General features: G+C 33.6%; 3 protein-coding genes across 3 annotated transcripts in view; all 3 read right to left on the bottom strand.

The window, feature by feature from the left end:
• Window positions 1–6,784: 6,784 nt before the first annotated feature.
• Window positions 6,785–8,843, bottom strand: LOC140446561 (uncharacterized). Its single transcript, XM_072539125.1, has 2 exons — window positions 8,250–8,843; window positions 6,785–8,167 (listed from the first exon to the last, which is right to left on the bottom strand). Exons 1-2 carry the CDS (start codon window positions 8,841–8,843, stop codon window positions 6,785–6,787), a joined length of 1,977 nt encoding a protein of 658 aa, XP_072395226.1.
• Window positions 8,844–8,893: 50 nt separating this feature from the next.
• On the bottom strand, window positions 8,894–11,956 carry LOC140446560 (uncharacterized). Its single transcript, XM_072539124.1, has 2 exons — window positions 11,505–11,956; window positions 8,894–11,450 (listed from the first exon to the last, which is right to left on the bottom strand). The coding sequence occupies exons 1-2, from the start codon at window positions 11,954–11,956 to the stop codon at window positions 8,894–8,896; spliced, it is 3,009 nt and encodes a 1,002-aa protein (XP_072395225.1).
• A 1,412-nt stretch (window positions 11,957–13,368) lies between these two features.
• Window positions 13,369–17,919, bottom strand: part of LOC140446559 (uncharacterized) — a 47,629-nt gene continuing 43,078 nt past the window's right edge. The window contains exons 9-11 of the mRNA XM_072539123.1: window positions 17,376–17,486; window positions 13,851–13,953; window positions 13,369–13,536 (exon numbers count right to left, since the gene is read on the bottom strand). Coding sequence (XP_072395224.1) covers window positions 13,391–13,536; window positions 13,851–13,953; window positions 17,376–17,486 — 360 coding nt within the window. The 3' untranslated portion in view covers window positions 13,369–13,390. The remainder of the gene's footprint in view (window positions 13,537–13,850; window positions 13,954–17,375; window positions 17,487–17,919) is intronic.

Here is a 17,919-nt window from a genome sequence, read left to right as displayed (position 1 = left end):
TCCTTATCCTACTTAGGACCAATTTCAGAAAAATTATCAAGAATGCTTTGTAATAAGGTCACTAATTTAAACATCGCTTTTAAAACCAAACACATTAAGTCCATTTTAGCAAAGCCAAAAACAAAATTGACAAATTAAATGAAATGGTATTTACAAACTGCATTGTGAGAACTGTAATATGACTTATGTGAGTAGAACAATGACATAATTTGTACATTTACCATCACGAGATAAAATTTTAATTCATTTATGTACCATACTAGAAAACATTACAATCAATTTTGTTCTCTTCATCTATATATATATATATATATATATATATATATATATATATATATATATATATATATATATATATATATATATATATATATATCAAGAACATCAAAACCATACGTCAGCTGTATAGTAAAATCAAACAACCCCTAACCACTTTAGAGACTACAGATGTTGTTTATTGCATTTAATGTACTGAATGTCCATCCACGTACATTGGTGAAACTGGAAGGAATCTGTATAGCCGTATCATTTCTCATAAGAGTGATTGTAGATTAAACAAACCTACTTGTGCTTTGGCAGAGCATACTATCGATCCAGACCATAAGATAGATTTCAACAATGTAAAAATATTAGCCAGAGAGAAAAATAAATTTAAGAGAACTTTCTTAGAGATGGTACATATCAGCAAGAGTGATAATAACAATCTGAATAAAAGACTTGAGATCCAGAATCCTAGCAAAATTTACAATTTTGTATTGAGTTTTGACTGAGCTATTTTGCATTTTAGAGTTTTCTTTTTTTCTTTTCTCTTTTTTTTAAAATTTCTTTATTAATTGAATATTTTTGATCAAACTTCAGTTATTAATTCAGTTTTGTTTTGTTTGAATTGTTTTTTCTAAACCTATTTACTACATACTATTTTCTTTCTGTTGCTTATGTTACATATATTTTTAATTTCCCGCTCAATTTCAAGTTGATAATACAGTTGGTAGTGATAGGCAAGCGATAGGCAAGCGATAGAAAAAAGAAACGAAGCGCACAAAATGTACATAACAAGAAGAACACGGGAAAGACGAACATCATTTGAAGTCGCAAGACGGAAAGCAGACAAGATATGCAGAAACAAAAAGAGAGCTTATGAAAATGGACAAATAGAAGAAATGGAACAAAATTTCAAAAAAAAAACGAAACTAGAGGAGCTTACGAATACCTAAAAAAGATAAAAAGTGGATATAAACCTCAAACAAGCCTATGCAAAGATGAAAGTGGGCAAATAATCAGTGACCAACAGAAAGTCACAGAAACCTGGAAGCATTATTTTCAGACCCTACTTGGAACACAAGTAGATATGGAAGATGAAATGGGTACGAACCATGTAGAAGCGAACGAAGTTGAAGTAGAAGCTCCAACCATAGAGGAAGTTCTCGAAGCTATTAAGGCCCAGAAAAACAATAAAGCCCCGGGAGTTGACGAGATTCCAGCAGAACTGTATAAGGTAGGTGGCAACCACCTATCAAGTCATATCCACGCGCTTATCAAAGAAATATGGCAAGAAGAGAAAATACCCGACGAATGGAAGAAAAGTATAGTATGCCCAATCTATAAAAAAGGAGACAAACTCCAGTGCAAAAACTACCGTGGAATTTCTCTACTATGTACAGCGTATAAAGTCCTCACGTATATTATAAACCAGCGACTCCAACCACTAGCAGAAAATATTATTGGAGAATATCACACGGGCTTCAGACGGGGAAGATCGACAATGGATCAAATATTTACAGTCAAGCAGGTCTTGAGCAAATCGTGGGAACACGACATTGATGTTCACAACGTGTTTGTAGACTTCAAACAGGCATACGATTCAGTCAAAAGGGACAGACTATACTATATATTGGCAGAATTAGCAATACCACATAAGCTGATTAGACTCATTAAAGCCACAATGGATGAAACTCAGGCATGTGTACGAATACAAAACAACCGGACAGACTTTTTCAAAATCTCGCAGGGACTAAAGCAGGGAGATGGGCTGGCACCAACATTGTTTAACCTGGCACTGGAGTATGCGGTTAGGCAAATGCAAACTGGACGAGAAAACCTACTGACCAATAAAACGGTTCAACTGGCTGCCTACGCCGATGATATTAATATTATGAGTAAAACATCAACAGGAGCACAGGAAGCATACGCAGAGTTAAAAACACAAACGAAAAGGCTAGGTCTGGAAATTAACACAGAAAAACAAAAATAATGGTACAGACGAGAAGAAATATAATCCCACAAAACATTATGCATGAAGATGACATTGAAACGGTTGGAAAGTTTACATACCTGGGAGTAGAAATATATGCCGATGGGGCAGAGGATGGAGAAATACGAAAAAGGATAACGCAGGCAAACAAAGCTTATTTTGCCCCCTCACATATATTTCGGTCTAAAAGTGTCCACCGAAATACAAAGATGAGAATCTATAAAACTTTAATTCGGCCAATAGCATGTTATGGCAGCGAAGCATGGGTCCTGAAAGAAACATCCAAAAACAAACTCGACACATTCGAAAGAAAAGTACTGAGGAGAATACTAGGACCTGTGAGGGAAAACGGAATCTTCAGAATTCGATATAACAACGAGCTCTATCAACTGTATAAGGAAACACCCCTGTCAGACTTCATTAGAATACAAAGATTGCAATGGGCCGGACATGTGATACGAATGGGAGAGGATAGGCTACCAAAACGAGCACTGAACGCCAGAATGCAGGGAAAGAGACCAGTTGGAAAGCCAAGAAAGCGCTGGGAAGACACAGTAAGCAGCGACGCACAAGCACTTTTAGGAGTCCGTGTATGGAGAAGAGCAGCCACAGACAGACAAGGGTGGAGGCAAAAAATAAAGGAGGCCAAGGCTCATTTTGGGCTGTAGTGCCGTAGAAGAAGAAGAAGAAGAATACAGTTGGTAGTACTTAAAATTCATAAACAGTATTTTGAGAGACATTAGTTTTAAATTTTTTTTTTTTGTATTTTCTTCAAACTATTTAAACAATAATTGTCCTCCCACTTTCTCTTTCTGCTCGTGAAATGTGACTGAAATCAAGCTTGCAACGACGACTGTTTTAACATGTCGTCTTTTATTTTGTTTTTTAACTTTTTAACGTATGTATTAATTTTAAAAGTGTCTTTTTAACAGTATCATTTTTAAGTTTAGTTGCAATTTCAGTATTATCATGTTATTTAACGTTGTTGTTTATGTCACGAATCTTACATTTGGGTAAGTTTTTTATAGTTTTTTATAGTTTTTTTTGCACCATTCAAATTGTTACAGTATAGTAATTTTCTTTGTAGACCTTGATAAAGGTGGCAAAAAACCACCGAAAGCTTGGATTCAGAATAAATAGTACGCCTTAGCAAAGCTCTATTTTTTATTGACTACCACACCCAAAATGTGGGTGTACCACACCCATAATTTGCATGTTTAATGATAATTTCAAGACAAAATTTGATCTTCGTTAAATAAGTACTGCGATCTGATTCTTGCCAATAACAATAAAATTAGTAATGTTTTTTCTGTCCATTACGAGCACCAAGGAAGTAAATTCCACCAGATCCAATGTTCACAGCTTCTAAAGTATTGCACGCAATTATTTGTTGTTGACTCTGACGTTGATGCTGTCAACATTGATTTACTGTCAAATATTATTGGTGCATCATAAATTGTCTTTAAAAGATACATTAAGCTATATAAAAACTATGTTTTGATAATAAACTCAAATTAAAAATTAAAGTAAAAGTCAGACCAAACAATTAAATTAGCATACTGCTGTTAAGATTCGTGAAATTTAAGGTTTGATTTTATTATATTTTATTTTTATTATATTCTATTTTATTTTATTTTATACTATTTTATTCCATTTTATTCCATTTTATTCTATTTTATTCTATTTTATTCTATTTTATTCTATTTTATTCTATTTTATTCTATTTTATTCTATTTTATTCTATTTTATTCTATTTTATTCCATTTTATTCTATTTTATTAGATTTTATTCTACTTTATTCTATTTTATTCTATTTTATTTTATTTTATTCCATTTTATTAGATTTTATTCTATTTTATTCCATTTTATTAGATTTTATTCTATTTTATTCTATTTTATTCTGTTTTATTCTATTTTATTCTATTTTATTTTATTTTATTCTATTTTATTATCTGTTCCGTATTTAATTTAAATACAGGCGGCGTTTAATTTATTAGAGCATTGTAATAAAGGACGCACACCTGCGCATAATAGTCAAAATAAAGGTTTTTTTATTAAAGGACGACATAAAATACTTCTTTAATAACTCTCTATTTATTTTTTTAATTATAACTTCCTTTGTTAGTCATAGTATGTCGTCATCTATTAGTTATATCGCGATTTAAAATGACAGAAAAACTGTTTTTAAAATCTTTCCGTACAATTTCTATTTGAAAGTTTTGAGTGAAAGTGAAATGCGCCTTTTGAAAGTTTTTTTAAAGAGATTTCTAAGCTTTTTTAACTTTTAAAAATTTTTATATTTTTCACCGATGTGAATTTTACACTTTAGTATTAGTACTTTATAAATTTGACGTAAGTTAGACATTGCAACACTCAAATTATTAACTTAAATTAGTTATTATCTGTCTTACCATTATTATGAAACTCTTAACCGGGACAGTAAATGGTGGATAGTTGCTGCCAAAAATTTTTATTAATAAAATACCTATTTTTTGTACCATTCATACTTCTAGCTTGTATGTACTTTTTTTAATGTAAAAATGTAATTTTTTTTATTTTTTCGTAAAAACCGTTACATGTTAAAATAAGGTTTAATTTACAGTATAGTAATGCTTATATGGTAGACTCCAACATACGGCTTCTATCGTTTGACCAAATATGTTTCATTATCGAGAAGACACGCTCTAAAGGACCGGAGGTTCCTGATAAGCACAAAATATATTGCACCATTTTTACCAGGTTGGGTGTATCGATGTGTTGTTCATGAAAATGTTTAAATGGTAGAACCCATTTGTCAAAATAATCAATTTGTATCGTCGTGGAATTCCATTCATCATTCTTTGATGCTAAAAAACTTTCGTAAGTGACAGCTCGTCAAAAAGGATGTCAGTATTAATATTTTTTTGTCGAGCGTCCGAACCGTTTATTTTGTTTATAATCTCAGCAGATTCTTCGATTTCGTCCCATTTCAATACGCGATTCAGTCCAATCCATGTCGGCTCCTCCGAAACTGTCTTCCCACAATTCAATGTATGAAATGCATCGTCGGTAAAAATCAGTTACTTCTGTTTGAAATTTATCAATATCCTGGCTACTACCAAGATTCTTTAATAATAATTGTTTCGCTCTTTGTGGTACAAAATTGCTGTCCATGCGTTCTTGAAGATTAGATTTCAATCTTTTTAATTCCAAAATAATGTCAGTCGCACTTGCTTTACTTTTTTCCATGAGTGGTACAGTCTTGTTAAAATTGTTTAATTGTCCATACACAAACCAAAAATATAACTCACCCGTTTCACTTTCAAAAAAATCTCGGATTGCACGTGGACAGTTATCTTGGGAAAAGAAATATACTTTTAGTCCTTCGAATATATTTAGAATTTTCTCAATTGGCGGCAAAAGAGAAAGAAATCTAGTACTTTCATGTTGGATTAGGTTTTTATATTCCACACCTACACATTTACAGAATTCGTTCAACTGAGTTACTCGAACTGTGTAGATATGAAAATGTTTATATATTTTGACAACTAGTGCTTTAATTTCGATTGGTAAACCATCCACAGCATTTTGAAGTACATTGTGTACAATATGTGCGCCACATCCAATTCCTACAATATCTATACCGAGTTCTTGTTTAAGTCTTCTGTAAAACATTATTTTGTTCTCTTCTATGCACACCTCCAAAATTTGTATTACAATTGTCGCTACAAAATGCAGCCACTTTTTTTGTAATGTCATAACGACGTAATGTTAAAATTATATTTTGAGTCAATATTTCGGATGTCTCACCCTGAACGGACTCAAAATTCAATAGTTTCACATGTACACCTTCTAATGGTAAAAAGTATCTAACAATAATCGGTGCCAGTTTGATGTGCTTTTTATTTGAGGTGTCGTTAGTAACACTTACGAAAAAAACCTTCTGTAAGTCGGTGTGTACCTCTGACAAAGACAAAGGTGCCAACACATTTAAAATGATCGCTTCACATTTGGTTCTGGCAACCCCAAATTTTTATTCAAAAAATTTTGAAATCAATTTCGACGTACAATCAGATGTTTTGAAGCTTATATCATGCATTGCCATGTGATAAGCGAATAATTAAATCGTTTTGGATGGGATCATCATTTTTTTTAAATACACCAGTTGTTTGTTTTGTTCTTTTTCTTAGATATGATCTGATGATTTATCTATTCGTAATGTGAGAAATTCTTATAATAAAATTATACAAAATGAATTTCAAGATCTGACTTTTTTATTCTCGCTTGACACACACAGAGATGATACAGATAAATTATTAGTTGCTATTGGCAACCTTGACACTTCCCCTTTTTAATAATTATGCAGCCACTATCTTGAACATGCCCCCCACCTTGAAAGGATCGCTTTCAATTTAACAGGTAAGCAAGTAAATGAGGAAATGCATTACATGCAATAAAAAATAAACAAATACATCTTCAATAATTATTATAAACTTTTAAGTTTAAAAATCAAACAAATGTTCTTTAACTAAGACGCATTAACAGTTCTAGAACTTAAGACGTGATTGCACCTTCACTTTGATCACTAGGAACCGGAAGTGGACAAATGTTTGTAACAGCTCGCTTTATAAGTCCTTTTGAAGTTCTTATGGTAACCACTCGTGTAACTCCATCAGCGCCGGGATGCAAAACTTCTACGCGCCCAAGACACCAGTTTAAAGGAGGTAAATTTCTTTCTTTGATGAGGACGAGTGTGTCAGTCTGAATTTTAGATTGGTTGACTTTCCATTTCTTCCGTTCTTGCAATTCGGAGATGTATTCCAGAGACCAACGTTTCCAAAAATGATGGCGAAGTTGCTGCAACTGCTGGAATCTAGACAAACTGGTAATGGATGAGTTTGATAGATTTATTTCTGGAACGGAATCCATGGCTCTTCCAATGAGGAAGTGAGCTGGTGTCAAAGGCAAAAGATCAGAAGGGTTAGAAGACAAGGCACTCAAAGGACGAGAATTTAATACTCCTTCAATCTGAGTTAGTAATGTAACAAATCTTTCATAATCTAATTTCGTATCTGTCATAACTCGTTTGAGGTTAGCCTTCACCGATTTGACTCCAGCCTCCCAGAGACCGCCAAAATGAGGAGAATGAGCCGGTATGAACTTCCAATTTATATCAGATTTAGCACACATATCAGGGAATTTATTACCATTGGTTTTCAAAAATTTACCCAATTCCAACAAAGAATTGTTGGCACCCACAAATGTGGTTCCGTTATCACTCATCATCTGACATGGTTTGCCCCTTCTAGCTATAAATCGTTTTATTGCCGCCATAAAGGCTTCGGTGGAAAGATCCGTTACCACCTCTAAATGAATGGCTTTTGTCGATAGGCAAACAAATAAACTAATATAACCTTTATATGAAGAAGCACCCCTATGACGACTAGTTCTGAGGGCAAATGGACCAGCATAATCAACTCCTGTAACAGCAAATGGAAATGAGGGGGTGACTCTTGATTGGGGAAGATCTCCCATGATGGGATTAACTTGATCGGGATTGAAGCGAAAGCAACGCAAGCATTCGCGAACCGTTCTCCTAGCCAATGATTTTTCATGTAAAGGCCAATATTTCTCACGCACGTGAGCTAGGAGATGTTGAGGTCCTGCATGGCACAGCTTGAAATGCTCTTGACGGAAAAATAGAATAGTAAACTTATGATTAGATTGAATTAGAATAGGATGTTTCTTTTGATAAGAAAAGTTTGAATTACTTAATCTACCACCGACCCTGAGTAATCCTGGATCTAAAAAGGGATTAAGTGATAAGATTCTGCTTTTAGAAGAAACTGCATTACCTCTTCTTAAGTACTGAATCTCAGATGGGAAACCTTTAGCTTGTACCAACTTAACTAGAGTAAGGGTAGAATTGTTAATCTCCTGCGTGGTTAAATGCCCCAAAACACGAGTGGCCTTGTTGAGAATTGTAGTAGAAACGCAAAGAGTAAGCCACTGACCTTACCAAGGTTGAAAAACTCGAATATTTTTCAAAATCAAATAATGGAGTAGACGAAACTATCATAAATTGGTTGCTAATACTTTTAAACTCTGGAAGTTTTTCTTTATCAAAAGATACTTGAACTGGCCAAGTTTCAGGAGAATCTAGCAAGAATGATGGGCCGTGCCACCAAAATGAACAAGAGCTTAGAACCTGAGGTTCAATTCCTCGAGAGAGTAAATCAGCAGGGTTACAATCCGTAGGTACATGTCTCCAATTTTCGGGATCTGTGTTGGACTGAATTTCTGAAACACGATTACCAACGAAAGTTTTTAGTACATGTGACGAAGTTTTCATCCAGCCCAAGGTAATGGTTGAGTCAGACCACAGAAAAATCTTATTGAACTGAATATTCAAAGAAGTAATAACCATTTTAGAAAGACGTGATAAGATCAAAGCTCCGCTAAGTTCCAGGCGAGGTATGCTCAGCTTCTTTACAGGTGCTACTTTGCTTTTAGCACAAAGTAAATTTATAAAAATGTTACCCTTTTTATCAACACTGCGAATATATATGGCTGCGCCATAAGCAACTTCGCTTGCTTCACAGAATCCGTGCATTTCAATAAGAACAGAATTAGGGAGAACTACATTTCTTTGAATTTGCAATTTCAGAGATCATGCAACTGATCTCTGAAAGATAACCACTCAGACTGAATATGCAATGGCACTCCTTCATCCCAGTCTAACTTCTCTAACCAAAGGAGTTGCATAAGGATTTTGACTTTAATGATTGATGGACTTAAGAGACCTAAAGGGTCGAATATTTGAGCAATACCAGAAAGTATTGATCTTTTAGTGATAATTTTGGGAGTAACATTTGAATCAATAGAATAGGACAATGAATCTAAACTAGGGCACCATTGTAACCCAAGTGTCTTTGTGTTTTCATTGGCACCAAAAAGGAAGGGAGTGTCTAATGAAATAGATTCCTGGATGGACTTAAGAAATGAAGAATTGTTTGACGTCCACTTTCTAAGTGGGAAGCAACCTTTTGAAAGAATTTCAGAGACTTGTTTACAATTAAGGATTAAGTCCTCTAACGAATCAGAACCAGTTAACAAGTCGTCAACATAGAAGTCTTCAGCTATGATTTTAGAAGCTTGAGGGAATGTATCAGAATGCTCTAATGATAGCTGATAGAGACATCTAGTGGCTAGATAACTACTTGACGTAGAGCCATAAGTAACTGTATTTAATTCATATGAATGAAGAGGATCTTTCGGATGATTTCTCCATAAGATTCTTTGGAGACACCGTTGAGTATCATCAATAAGAATTTGGCGGTACATTTTGGCAATGTCCGCAGATGCAACAAATGGATACCTTCTAAATCTCAACAGGATAGATATCAAATCATTCTGCATGACGGGACCTACCATCTGAAGATCGTTGAGCGAATGACCAGATGATGACGGACAGGAACCATCGAACACTACTCTGAGTTTTGTAGTGAGACTGTCCTGCTTCATCACCCCGTGATGAGGAAAGTAATAACTATGTACTGGCAAAGTACAATCAGTAACTCTTGACATGTGGCCTAAAGACAAGTATTCCTCCATAAATGCAACATACTGCTCCTTCATGATAGGATCATTAAGAAGCCTTTTTTCTAAGCTATAGAACCTTCTTTGAGCTATTGATCTGGATTCTCCCAAAGAGTCAACCTGTGACTTAAAAGGAATGGACACAATGAACCGACCATCCAAATTTCTCCTAAAGGTTGATTTGAAGTGCTCCCCGCACAATAACTCTTCTGGAGACTGAAGTTTAGTACCTGAGCATTCCTCAATCTCCCAAAACCTAGAAAGGCCGTCAGTTTCGATATTGTGTGATAATCCACATATGGTAGATTGCTGACTATTTACCTTGGTATTTATTAAAGGACCAGAAATGATCCACCCTAATCTAGTTTTCTGAAGTATGGGTTTTTCAGGACCTAACTTGACCTGACCCACACATAGCAGGTCCCAAAAAATACTAGCACTGATCAGAATATTTACTTCCGAAGGAGTATGAAAATTTGGGTCTGATAAACGAATATTTGCAGGTATGGGCAACGAAGATGCATCAATTTGACAAACTGGAAGTTGTCCACATATTTGTGGAATGATTAAACACTCTAGGGGGAAAGAATATATAGATTGTAAAGAGTTAATAACAATATTGCATTTGTGATTTATTTTAGAAGAAACATGAGCGATACCCACTACAGAAATGTTAACCTGCTCCCTTGAAATACCCAGAAAATCAACTAAACTTGATGTGATAAAATTAGATTGAGCTCCACTATCTAAAAGAGCTCTACAATTATGAGCAACCCCTAAAAAATGGTCACGAACTTGGACAACAACCGTTGATAGAAGGATTTGTTGATTTTGAGAAGTATTAGAAAGTGTCTGAGGGCTACTCTGAGAAGCAACTACTTGATCATTAAACTGAGGCAATGGATTTAGTGGATTTTCAATAAATTCATGGAGAAGAGTATGATGTTTCTGGTTACATTTCTTACATTCGCCATATTTGCACGTAGCTTGTTGATGTCCAGAATGCAGACAATTCAAGCATAATTTAAATCTACGTACTTTATTGATACGGGCAGGAATGTCTAATGAATGAAATTGACTACAGTGAACCAGTTTGTGTTGCTGGTTGCATAAAGGACAAGAAAGAAAAGAAGATTTTGTACTTACAAGAGCCTTAGTACTGTTGTGTCTGAATTTGACATGATTATTGACAGAAGTCCCTTGAATATTGGGTTTATTTAGATTATATCTTTCTAGAGTATCTGCCTTCGTTTTTAGGAAATATATGAGGTCCGAAACTTGACTGACTTTACCATTGTTGGCCTTCTCCCATTCTTTCACAGATTCAGAATCTAATTTTTCCAAAAGAATATATTTGAGAAGGGCATCCCAATGTTCGACTGGTTGTTTTAATGCCTCCAAAGCTCTAAGATTGCTACAAAATTTATCAATTAAGTTTCTGATTGAAAATGAACCTTCTTTATTGATTGCCTTTAAATTTAAGATGGCTTTAATATGGTTATGCAACAACAATTCCTTGTTAGAATATCTCTCAACCAAAAGATTCCATGTAACAGTAAAATTAGAAGCAGAGAGAGGTATAGAAGCAATGACTCTCTCAGCAGAACCTGTTATGCATGCTCTTAAATAATGTAATTTTTGTATTTCAGATATACTATTATTTTTTATAACTAACGAATCAAATAAGTCATGAAAATCTAACCATTCTTTTATGTTGCCACTGAATTTTGGCAATTCAATAGAAGGAAGTTTTATATTGGAGGTTGTATATGTATGATTGGATGCAAAATGTTCACTAGTAGGACTAGATGTACTGGAGGCACTAGCTGAGGTTGTTGTCAACAGTTGTTTTGCCTTAATTATAACTGAATAAAATGATGTTTCGAACGTTTCTCTGTAATTTATTTCTTCCTCAGTTATTGCGTCCAGTAAACTTTCTATTTTTAATTGGATTTCTTGATATTGAGTATGAATACTATTCGCGTTTTCGATGCGCAATTCAATTTCAGCGCGAGTTGGCTCATTCATCTCACCGTGGGTTGAGTCCTTATCAATGAATTTAATAAATGAGGTTAATCGCGCTTTAAGAGATGCTCTTATCTTTTTTAACGTAGGCAAATCCCCCATTTTAATTCAAATTTAAATGTTTTAACTATTATGTGTCAAAGTAAACTAACAATGAACAATAAATTTCAAGATTGAAGAAGTCTAAGTTAGGAAATTGAAATGAAAGGCAGATAAGTAAGGAACAAAAGCTCACTTCCCTGATTTTTGATGATTCGATGTCCCGTCCAGTGAAATCGTCAGTATGTGTTCAATCGGATTGTATACTTGACTTGAAGCCTGGGGCAAAGGAGCACTCGATGTATTTCTGCGACTGTCTCGTTCAACGTTGTCGGCTGATCTTGTAGGTTGTATGGCGTGGAATAGCACAAATATCCGAAGCTCTAAGGACCAATGTTTGTTTTGTTCTTTTTCTTAGATATGATCTGATGATTTATCTATTCGTAATGTGAAAAATTCTTATAATAAAATTATACAAAATGAATTTCAAGATCTGACTTTTTTATTCTCGCTTGACACACACAGAGATGATACAGATAAATTATTAGTTGCTATTGGCAACCTTGACATTTCCCCTTTTTAATAATTATGCAGCCACTATCTTGAACACCAGTCTTGTATTTTGCATACTTTAAGTGATCTTTAATATCTGCTCCTCCACCGTGTGCAATTAAAAATTCTGAAAAACATTGCTGGCATTTTACCCTGCTATTGTCACTACAAAGCTTTTTTATAAAAGGATAATCTTTTTTAAGTTCGCTTGTGAATTTGCAATTTCTTTTCGGCATTTTAAATCAAACACAGCAATTAAATAAAACACAAAGTGTTTTCGTATTTTACCACCGTTCACAAAAAATCGAAATGTAATCACACTGCAAATGATTAGGGTAAACTGAGATCTGTTTTTTTTTTAATTCATCTATTCTTGATTTTTTTATATTTATATTCTTCAAACAACTCACTGAAATAATGTGTTTAAGAAATGTGATACGGTGAATTGCTGAATTGGTCATTTTGATGATTTTGAGAATTAAGCACGTCTTCTGTGGGAACCATGTTAAAATATCTTATCAATCAGATGTGCAGTCATCATTATTAGAATTGTTTATATAATACGAACGTAAATAATCTTATTTATTATCATATCAGTAAATATGAATCCAGGAGGAAAAAAATCATTCGTGTGAAATCACTTAACAAAAATTCAAAATTACGACAGTTTTGTCAAACCGGGACAAAATGACAAACCGGCCGGGACTCCGGGACCGATGTCTAAAACCGAGACAATCCCGGTTAAACCGGGACGTATGGTAAGCCTATATCTGAGGATATCTTTGTTTGCTGAAAGCGCTTATCTAGAAATTCAATATTTAACAAACTTCAAAAATACTTCTCTTTCTCATTCATTCAAAATAAATAATGCTTATAATATTTATTAACTAAAGAGGATAAGTACAGAGTACTGCAGATATTAATCTTATGCAGCTGAGCTGATATTTATTCCATTTCAAGTTTCATATAATTGCCAAAATATCCTGATATATCATTGTAGCCAAAATCTGGTCTAATGAAATTATTAATATCCATCTTTTCAAGATTTGTAAAACGGTCCTCATATTGTTTCATCTTTTTTAGCCATATATCTAAAAAGTATAAAACTTACAAATTATAAATAACCTTTCATTCTTATTTTAAGTAACTACAGGACGGTCCTAAGGTAGACTGTAGGTTAGTAATGGAAAGCTGAGAAAATTTTGATAGAATGGGTGCACACAAAGTGTCACAATTTTATTTTTGCCACTTCATCGCGAAATACATGGAAATGAAAAACTGATAAACTTGCCAGAAGAGGGTCATCTACAAACTACTTTGATCCAAATCTCGTTGAAGTACAGCCAAAAAGCAGCTGCAGTTATGCTTTAACTTAAAAAAAAAGTTTTTAACGCTGACAACTTACCATTAAGTTCGTGTAAAGATTTTTCATTTCCTCCATACTCTTTTGGTAATATCTCCTTAGGTACAACTTTATAGATTTCTTCAAGTGAATTATGAATAAAGATCTTAAAATATATAAATTTATTATACAGGTTTTCAAATTGAAAAATTATAACGATTTAAATTCAATATCGCTCTTAAAATATTAGAATCAATTCTAGTCTTATATTGAATCTTATCTTATTTCGTTCTTTCTTTTTATTTATTACATCTAAGGTTACGGATTCTTTTTATATATTTATTTTTGAAATATACTTTCATGTAAAATAGATTGTCAGTTATCTCTGTATCTTTTTTAGGACGACCGGTACCAATTAATTACGATATAATTCGATACTAATAGTAATGAGCAATTAAAAAAAAACAGTAGAAGTCTATATAAAGTGTAGAAAAGTCTCTATAAAGTATAATATTTTACATTCGTAAACAAATAGGATGAAAAACAAATCAGACTTAAGGTCAAGGTTTAATTGATACACAGACCCGTCGAGAACTACAGAAATGTCTGGTGCAGGAATTTATAGTAGTAGTGGAAATGTAAGCATTTCAATACACTACAAGCTTATAACTCTATATTCCAGAGAGAAATTTATACAAGCTTGCATTATTCAAGAGAAATCTTTAAGAAGGTTTTTGGAATTAAACGGATTAATATTTGTTCAGAGAGTCAAGCAGCAATGATGGCTCTTATGGTCCCCAAGGTAGTGTAAGGATATCGAGAACAACTAAAAAAACTGCAGTTTTAAAATACTTCCATTCAAAGCAAACCTTAGGAGTGCCATAAAGCAATACTATCAGATAAGATTCTGAATAAGAACACAACACAACCACCATTTCTCTCTCTCTCTCTATATCTTTCTCTCTCTCCCTCCCTCCCTATCTCCGTCCCTTTCTCTCTCTCTCTCTCTCTCTTTCCCTCTCTCTCTTTCTCTCCCTCTTTCTCTCTAATCGTTATCGTATGACCGAGAGTCGTAATTTTCTACCGTACAAGCCACTATATTTGCCCCTATGTCCGAAAAACTATAAGACACCTTCCAGACAAATAAACGAGAGGAGTCGAGTCTGAATGTTAAGCTCTTGTAGAATTGAGCTCTTTCCATGAGATCCAAAGTATTATCCTCCAGCATGACATCTCTAAGGCGTCATTTAATTTCCTATCGTTTGATTTTATTGTCCATGTTCCGAACTTTAAACTAAATATAGGAAAGATAAGGGCACGTACCAATCTCACTTTGGTGTTTTTCGACAAGAAGCAACCTTTCCATACTTTTGATAATCATCGCATAGCATTTTTGGTCATTCCTATTCTCTGACGTATTTGGATTATATAAAAGCATATACTACTAATATAGGATCCTTCTAATTAAACTCGTTAACCATTTTAAACTGGTGCAAGTCTCCGGTTGTTTGCAGTAAGTTTGAATATCGACTATCATAATTGTTGGTTTTTGTTTATGGATCTTAAGATCATGTTTATTGCTATTGGTTTCCACTAGTTGTAGAAGGTTTGGCATTTCTTCTTTGAATCTAGTTATAAGAGTTGCATCGTCTGTATATCTGAGATTCTTATTGCCTGCGATAGAGATGCCACCATTCTAGTTGTCAAGAGCTTTTCTCATTCTCCATAAAAGTTAAAGAGACTAGGAGATAAAATATATCCTTGGCAGACTCCCCTACGAACTTTGAAAGAGTTTTTTTAATAAACCATTGCAAATTAAATTAGTCCAATTTAATTTGCAATCTGTACATTTAACGACAGCAATAAAACATTTAGGAAAACTGTCCAATGATAGTACCCTTTTACTTATCCAAGGTTCGGTTTAGGAAACTACTACACAACACCACTCTACACTACACTAAAGAACATTAGTAAGGTTCGATGATCTGACAAGTAGATCATATGGAAGATGCCTTTTTAACCTTCGCTAGTCGAGATATCTCATGAGCGGTTAAACCAATGCGTTGGGGAGATTTATATGCGTTTGTTATACTTCGCGGAGAAGTAGGATATTTTTTGTTTGACAGATTTCATTTTAAGACCACGAGAAATAACACTGTTAGTTAAGTAACAGCGAGCGTTGACGATAATCCTAAGTACTTTGAACTGGAATCTTTGTCGGAATTCGGGAGGATTGATTGTAGAATTTATTGGTAACTGTTTAGTGTGATTTACGACCTAACAGTACAATTTGCTAAGTTTTAAGTCCAGCTGCTTCTTTTTAGCAAATATGTGTTTTCAAAGTTATTCGTCGATCAAGCTATCTTCTTTTTGTGGCAAGAACTGACCATTTAATGTCACAGTTGGACAGGCAATTCTTTATAGGGTGTAGGTGGACTTATGGTTTTTAGTTCTTATGAATTATTACCTTACATTTCTTTGGCATATCCATAACTGCCCCTTTCACAAAAATCACTTGAATTATAAAAAAAATACCAAATCGTTAAAAAGTGTAGTAAAATCTCACAACTAAACGCATCCAAAATGTGTCACAAAATAGGTGCTGTAAATTTTTTTTAGTAAGAGTATTTGGGTTGGGGACGGTATCATATGACGTCACATATAACTATCTGGTATAGGGGCAAGAATCAGGCCGAACTGCTAATTTTTTGGAATTTCCATTTTTGATCAGCTTTTTATGTAAAATAGCGCTTTGCAGCGTGTAAACAAAAAAGGAGGCAAACGAAAAATGACATAATTCGAAGAGTTTACCGACAAGATGAGAAAGCCTAAGAAATACTAAATATCAGTTACTACATATAATTGTTCAGGAAAAAATAGACTATATATTTCCTGACTCAAGAACCTTCGCCAGTAGTATAGAGTCTTCTTCTACTTCTGTTTTTCAATGTGCCTCCAGTAAGTTGTCGTTCCATCGATTTCGGGATCTTCCTACTAATCATCTTCCTATTGGGGAACCATCTCTTGCCGTCTTTACTACTCTATTTGTTGTCATTTGGCCTACATGATCGTTCCATTCTACTCTTCTATTTTTGTCCAGTTTTTGATGTTCTCCACCTTGCATCCACGTGGTATATTTGTACTTCTAGCTCTGTCCCATAGCGTCTTACTATTAATTTTTGTAAGTGTTTTCATTTCTGCTGTTTCTAATATTATTTTTGTGCCCTCTGTGTCAGAAATTCTACCTTTCATTTCTTTCCCGATATTTATATTTCTCCATATTGTTTCATTTAAGCAACCTGAATCTCTGTTTGCTCTATTCACTTGATCTTCCACTTCAGTTTCAAAATGGTATAGGGTCGTAAAGATAATTCGACTGCTCACCAATGTTTTTGGAGGACAATTCACTTAAAGAAAAAGTAGTAACTTTTCTAATCTAAATGCAGATTTTTCATAAATCAATTCATATTTTTCACTTTTTTACCCGCATATTTGCCAATTCTTATTGTAAAATGTGTATTGACATAAACTATTAATAATATTGATATTTTTTTTTTAATTATAAATTTATGTTAAAATGATACTAACCTTTTCGCCCAGCTTTTTATTAAACAAAGTTTTACAAAGTTTAATAATTTTTTCTGCATATCTAGGTACGTTGAAAAAATGAATTTCCTTTATTTTTAAATTCCAAACGTTCTAGAAAAGGACAAAATCTTAAACAATTAAAAAGATAAATATATATTAGTTATAAAAAAACATTTTTTTGTAAACAACAAATTGTTTGTAAACAATTGTAAACAGATTCGAAGAAGCGTACAGAAATATGATGTTTAGACAAGTAAAGAAAAAAACTCCTGAAAAATCTTTTACAAGCTTTTATAGATTGTAAACTTATGTGAGTGATTTTGCCGACATACAATGTTTGTGTTTTGATAACGATTTCTGAAGTAGAATTTGAAACGTCAAAATAAACTTATTTTAAACTTAAATTGTAGCTTATTCACATTAAAAATAGTAACTGTATTAATATGCCTCAAGAAAATGGCTTCAGAACAATAAAATATGAAAATTACAGTATCTAGGTCATATAAGGAGACAATTAGACGGCCAAAATAGAGAAAGATTATGA

Source organism: Diabrotica undecimpunctata, chromosome 7, assembly GCF_040954645.1.
Source record: "Diabrotica undecimpunctata isolate CICGRU chromosome 7, icDiaUnde3, whole genome shotgun sequence".
Classification (NCBI taxonomy): domain Eukaryota; kingdom Metazoa; phylum Arthropoda; class Insecta; order Coleoptera; family Chrysomelidae; genus Diabrotica; species Diabrotica undecimpunctata.
This window is presented reverse-complemented; position numbering and strand designations above follow the sequence as displayed.

Coding starts and splice junctions, on each gene's coding strand:
- LOC140446561 (XM_072539125.1), bottom strand. CDS start 8,843: ATGCACGGATTCTGTGAAGCAAGCGAAGTTGCTTATGGCGCAGCCATA. Junction 8,168..8,249: donor ATTCGAGTTTTTCAACCTTG/GTAAGGTCAGTG, acceptor TTAACCACGCAG/GAGATTAACAATTCTACCCT.
- LOC140446560 (XM_072539124.1), bottom strand. CDS start 11,956: ATGGGGGATTTGCCTACGTTAAAAAAGATAAGAGCATCTCTTAAAGCG. Junction 11,451..11,504: donor TTTCATGACTTATTTGATTC/GTTAGTTATAAA, acceptor ACATTATTTAAG/AGCATGCATAACAGGTTCTG.